The sequence below is a fragment of the Pituophis catenifer genome, unplaced genomic scaffold (genome assembly GCF_029215685.1).
Source record: "Pituophis catenifer annectens isolate HBS135680 unplaced genomic scaffold, rPitCat1.0.hap2 SCAF_2, whole genome shotgun sequence".
Lineage (NCBI taxonomy): Eukaryota > Metazoa > Chordata > Lepidosauria > Squamata > Colubridae > Pituophis > Pituophis catenifer.
The window spans coordinates 44,740,370-44,746,711 of NW_027256882.1; the positions used below are offsets into that span (position 1 = coordinate 44,740,370).

Here is a 6,342-nt window from a genome sequence, read left to right on the forward strand (position 1 = left end):
TTGGTCTTATCTTTTAAGTGCATACACACACCCCTAACAGATTTCCCCCTGAGAAAATGTTTCCTTGGAGTAGAATAGAATAGAATAGAATAGAATAGAATAGAATAGAATAGAATAGAATAGAATAGAATAGAATAGAATAGAATAGAATAGAATAGGCCAAGTGTGATTGGACACACAAAGAATTTGTCTTGGTGCATATGCTCTCAGTGTACATAAAAGAAAAGATATGTTCATCAAGAATCATAAGATACAACACTTAATGATAGTCGTAGGGGACAAATGATAACAAGCAACAAAATTACAGTCATACAGTCATAAGTGTAAGGAGATGGGTGGTGGGAATGATGAGAAGATTAATAGTAGTATAGACTTAGTAAATAGTTTGACAGTGTTGAGGGAATTATTTGTTTAGCAGAGAGATGGCATTTGGGAAAAAACTGTTCTTGTGCCGAGTTGTTCTGGTGTGCAGTGCTCTATAGCGTCGTTTTGAGGGTAGGAGTTGAAACAGTTTATGTCCAGGATGCAAGGGGTTTGTAAATATTTTCACAGCCCTCTTTTTGACTCATGCAGTATACAGATCCTCAATGGAAGGCAGGTTGGTAGCAATTGTTTTTTCTGGAGTTCTAATTATCCTCTGAAGTCCTTCCTTCACCCAGAAAAAACCTCCCCATCCTTAAGCCACAGGTTTCACAAAACAGAAATTTGGACGAAGTGAAAAAGAGAGAGACATCCATACAGACACATCCCAAATATTTTGCTTTATATAGACCAGGGGTCTCCAACCTTGGCAACTTTAAGACTTGTGGACTTCAATTCCCAGAGTTCCTTAGCCAGCTTTGGAGACCCCTGATGTAGACTGTTTATAGCCGAACCAAGAAATTAACTCTCTGAATTCTTTCTAGCAAACAGACTGGGATAAAACAAACTTTGGATTCTTCTGGCCTTGGAAGGGAAGCCTCTTCTCCCAAGAACTCAGCATGAATAGAATTATTGTGTACGACAAACCCAATTTTGAAGGCCTCAGCAAAGAGTTCACCTCTGATGTCCCTGACCTGCATGAATTGGATTTTGGTGATTGTATCTCCTCCTTGAAGGTGAGAGGGCAGCCTTGGGTGGCCTACAAGCTCTCAAAGTTTGAAGAGGACGGCGTCATTTTTGAGGAAGGGGATTATGCTGAGATTGACAACAACAACAGGATTTCATCGCTACGACTAGTTCACCAGGATCTCTCTGACCCTCAAATTACACTGTATGAAAATCCCAACTATGAAGGTCAAAGCAAGGTGGTGAAGGAGGAGACTAACCTCGCCTACGGTTACTTTAATGACCGGGTCTCCTCCCATGTGGTTCAGAGGGGTGTCTGGCTGCTCTATAAAAATCCAAACCGCGGGGGATGGTATCACATCGCCTGGCCAGGGGAACGCATTCATGACTATAAATCTGAGATCAACTTCGATGATAATGTCTCTCACTTGCAACCCCTGAAACCGGGCCGTCCAATCATTACCGCCAAGTTGTTGTGGGATCAAAAGAAAGTGGAAGCTGAACATGACGTTCTGATCGATGAGATTGTGGGAACCAACTGCACCGAATACGAACAAGCGTTCACCACCAACTCCACTCGAGAATATACTGCCACGGTGTTCCAGAGCTTCCACTTCAGCAACACCACTTGCCTAAAACTCGGCTTTTCTTTCCAGGTGACCTTGGGTTGTTCCAATATATTCATAGTGGAGAAAGGCAAAAGCGAGTCCACTACCACTACTGAGAAGGTAGAGGTCCTGCTGCCTGCCAAAATCCCTCCATGCACTGAACTTTCCATACAGGTGATCAAGAAGGAGACCACCACCTCAGTGCCAGTGGAGCTCACCATCTGTCAAAATGGCAAAGAAAAGAAGGAGAACGCTGAATACCGCAGTGTTTCGGGCCGTACCATCAGCACCAGATATACCATGAAGCCTGTCCCAGCAGCAACAGGCACATCCCAAGCTAAACCACAAGAAGTATGACAGAGGAGGGACAAAAGCAACTATGTCAACTCTTGCACATGGATAGATCTAGGAGAACATTTTCAAGCACGGCCTGGGCCGAGGATGAGGAAGAGAACTTAAGTTATTTCTGATTAGGCTCCTTTCAGATTAATGTTCTTGTGGTTGCAGATACTTCCAGACTGAGAAGGAAGAGAAAAACAAGAGCCTGCTTTTTTCTAGACGTGGTGATGGTTTCTGAGTTTAAATAATTAGGTTAAGGGAATATAATTAGGTTTGGAGATAACAGTTTAATCTGGATGGCAATTTATATAGAAGAAACATGAATCTTTTCCTGAAGCTATATTAACTACCTGGAAAATCAAGAATGGATGTAATAATTTTTCCTCAATTTGAACAGTTAATGCTATTCTTAGTACTGACCATCATAAAACAGCATAATTAAAAGATCTACAAGGTTATCTGTATTTCTCAGTTAAGGAGAGGAAGCAGTGGTTGGTTGGATTTATTTATCTGATGAAATTGAATTTTAAAGGAATGAACAGTTCTTTATTAACTTACATAAACCTCCATTCAAAAACATTTCTTTTTACTTTACTGGTCCAGCTTTATTTCTCATTAAAGTTATCCCTTTGATCTCAGATGTCTCACTTTACTGTGTCTGATCAGATTTTATTTGCTTATTTCAAGCACTATACAGTATATCTAATGCATAGCCATTTCAATTCAGTTATTGAATTCACTCATTTCCAGGTACATACCCTAAACTGAACTATAAATTAAAGAAGCTAGTTCACAACCCCATTTAAGACACACATAAGACCCCCGGGTCACAAAACCAGGCAAATCACTGTTAAAACCTACTTAAAGGCACATACCGTAATCATTCAATTGGCAGGGCCACATGCAGCCAATCCAAGCTGTGAGTGAGAACCCTTTCAAAAATTGATGACCAGTTATATTTTGTAAGAGAACATAAAGGGGAATAATTCAATTATATGTATTTATTTCATTCAGTTTCGATTTGAATCATGCTCCTTCATGGACAATCCCAGTTCAATCACAGAGTGCCTTTCAAAGGCCAAATGAGGCAGTTAGCTCAAAAATGTCACACAGTCCTTGCTTTATGACTAGAATCCCACTGTTCTTGATGAGAACCCCAACATAAAAGTACATTGTGTGACCTTGTTTGGCAACCTGGTGAGGTCAAGTGCACAAGCAGGGATTCTTGCTTTTGTGGACATCCTGATGGCCACTTCTCTGGATAGCCTCTTAGCTTCTCTTGACCTTTTGCTTGCAACTTGCTAATGTAAAGTGTGACCTTTCCGGGATTGCCATCAATTGCATCACACCCAGGGGTGGGTTCTACTTACTTTTACTACCAGTTTGCAACAGGGCCGCACGTGCGCTCTTCTACGCAAGTGCAGAAGCTTCTGCGCATGTGCAGAACAGTGGTGGGTTCTAACTGGCTTTGCGCGCAATCGCCTCTTTGGTCACATGCTTTGCAGATTCGCAAGTGCGTTGCGAATCTGCCCAGCTGAGGTACGGCAATCCGCTCTACCGCACCTCTCAGCTGAGCGAAAAAAGAAGAAATATAAGGTTGGAATAACGCGGGGGCAGGCGGGAGGGCCCAGTTCCCGAAGAAAGAGAACCCAAACTGGGCCGAACCGGGAGGAACCCACCACTGGTGCAGAAGCATTCTGATGATGTCAGGGTCAGTGGGCGGAGCCTCCTGTCGGTTTTACTACCGGTTCTATAGAACCGGTGCGAACAGGGGGCAACCCACCACTGATCACACCAATTTCTACTAAACTGCAGTGCTGTTAACACAGGACTGTAAAGCTACCATTGGGGCAGAAAGGCTCTTGCTCTTCAGAATCCTCTTCCTTGTGGCTCTTGAGTTATCCATTAAATGAGCAGGGAGAGGAGAGTAGGAAATGATGGCTCCAAATGTTTGGTTCCTCTCTGCTCTTTGGACCCACTTTGACTCACCACCGGGTGACTCAGGACTATCGGTCACTGATTCCCCAGACTTGTCAGAGTTGGAACCTTTTACCCAGTTAAATGTTCTGGAACAGCCCTTTGATCCCAAGAGGGTATGTAATTAAAGCTTCTATGGTGAGATGGGTGCTAGGACTTTTGTGCCAAGCCAAGCTGATGTTTCCTAGTGTGGAGGAAAAGCACCGAGGTCTTCTGAATTGACCAGAAAGAATAGGCAAATATGTATCTGCAAAGAAATGGATGAAGCTCACCTATATCAATTGATCAGACGATGGGGATAAGGAAAATAGTATGTCAAAAGCAATGCTAAGGGAAGATACTTTCTGTCCAGGTTCAGGTGCGTCTGCAGAAGACAATTTAAAAAGAGCCAAGATAGTGGAATATGAAGAAACAACAACTATGTTGTTTTTTTGATCCTCTCTCCAGATATCTAAATTCTTCCCACCCCACTCCCGAATATTTTGGAGGGTTGTTTTCATCAATATAGTTATAATTAACCTAAATCAGTGATGGCTAACCCAGTGGTGATATGTAAAATTTGTTACTACCGGTTCTGTGGACGTGGCTTGGGGGGGGCGGGAGGGGTAATGTGACTGGGTTGGCATGGCCAACTTTTTTTTTTTTTTTCTTTTTAAAAGCATTTTTTTACAGCCTATTCGGGTGAAAAAGATTTTCCAACCTTTTTTTGTGGTGGTCATTAAGCGAAGACGGCAGTTGAAAAGTGAATTAATTCTTTTCTCTGGGCCTCTTGTTAAAATTTGGAAGTAAATGCCTAAGCAACTGGTCATAAGTTAAGGACTATCTGTAACATTCCCTAAAATATAGCCATTTTCCATTTGTGATTCACCCTCCCTAACAAATGTTGAATCAGGGGTGGGTTCTAAAATTTTTTACTACCGGTTCTGTGGGTGTGGCTTATTTTGTGGGCGTGGCTTGATGGTCATGTGACAATTCTTTAGGATTTAGCTGAGGTACTGGTCTACCAGGCTTTTAACTGCTTGCAGAGCTGTACCGGTCTACTCATTTATTTTTGGAGGCACTGGTCTACTCATATATTTTTGCAGGCACCGGTCTACTCATGTATTTTTGCAGGCACTGGTCTACCCATTTATTTTTGCAGGCACTGGTCTACTCATGTATTTTTGCAGGCACCTGTCTACTCATTTGTTTTTGGAGGCACTGGTCTACCACCAAACTGCCTTTTACCACTGATCAGCTGTAGGGCGGCCCTTTGAAGCCCCGCGGCAAGAGTTTAAACAGTTTTTTTCCTTATAGCCCATCAGCTGGGACTCAGGAGGCAGCAATAGATTGGGGGTGGGGCCAAACAAAAGGTAAGAATACTGTGGGGTGGGGGTGGGGGCAGAACCGGTTCGGTGACATCATATTGTCACCACTACCAGCTCAGCCGAACCGGGCCGAACCGGGAGGAACCCACCACTGTGTTGGATACTTTTTAACTATCAAAGATTCTGCATCCTTCCCTCCTTCTCTCATGGTTTTCAGAAGCTACTGTGTTTCCCCGAAAATAAGACCCTGTCTTATATTTTTTTGAACCCTGAAATAAATGTTTGGCCTTATTTTCAGGAAAGTCTTATTATTCTGGGGTGCGTGGAGCAAGACGGGGCTCCTCTTGCTGTATTACCTGATTTCCAACTGTCTCCCTAACCCTAACCAGAGGAAATGGCGGGGACCGACTGTGCGTGTGATTAAATATTTTCGGGGAGGGCTTATTTTCGGGACAGGACTTATTTTCAGGGGAGGGTTTATTTTTGGGGAGGTCTTATTTTTTGTGGAGGTCTTATTTTTGGGGAAACACAGTAGAGGCAATTTTAATTCTTCCAGTCTTCCAGCTAAATTTTATTAGTGTACATATCGGCAGCAAAGGGTTAATTTGTTATTACTGTTGTGGTTTTTTTAAAATCATCTTGATGGATTTCTATTATCATGTTTATCATTCCAACCCATTATAATTCATCTGGATATAAAACTTGCAAAAATAAATGTAAATACAGAAAAAGGAATAACACGAATAGGGAATTGCTGTCTCAAAGGCTGCATCCAGACTGTTGAACCTTCAGTGTTTAACTTCAACCTGAGGCATTTCCTCACTGACCACTTTCCAATCTGGCAATTCTTGTTTTTTTTCTTTTCCCAAAAGCAAACTGTAACATGTAGTTAAAAAGGTAAAGGGAATGTTGACCTTATGTCAGCTTCTGGTGAAGGAATTGATTTGGGGGGACGGTGTTATGCAAGCGGTCCTGTCTAGCCACCCGTTCTGTATTTTCCAGGGTGCAGTATTCCATGCAAATATTAACCAGGTGCGATTTTGCTGCAGTCAGAATTCTGTGCT

The 6,342-nt window shown here is 42.5% G+C and overlaps 1 protein-coding gene across 1 annotated transcript; it reads left to right on the forward strand.

The window, feature by feature from the left end:
* Positions 1 to 965: 965 nt before the first annotated feature.
* Positions 966 to 2,012, forward strand: LOC139312218 (epidermal differentiation-specific protein-like). Its single transcript, XM_070936821.1, has one exon. The coding sequence runs from the start codon at positions 981 to 983 to the stop codon at positions 2,010 to 2,012; it is 1,032 nt and encodes a 343-aa protein (XP_070792922.1). The 5' UTR covers positions 966 to 980.
* The last annotated feature ends 4,330 nt before the right edge of the window (positions 2,013 to 6,342 follow it).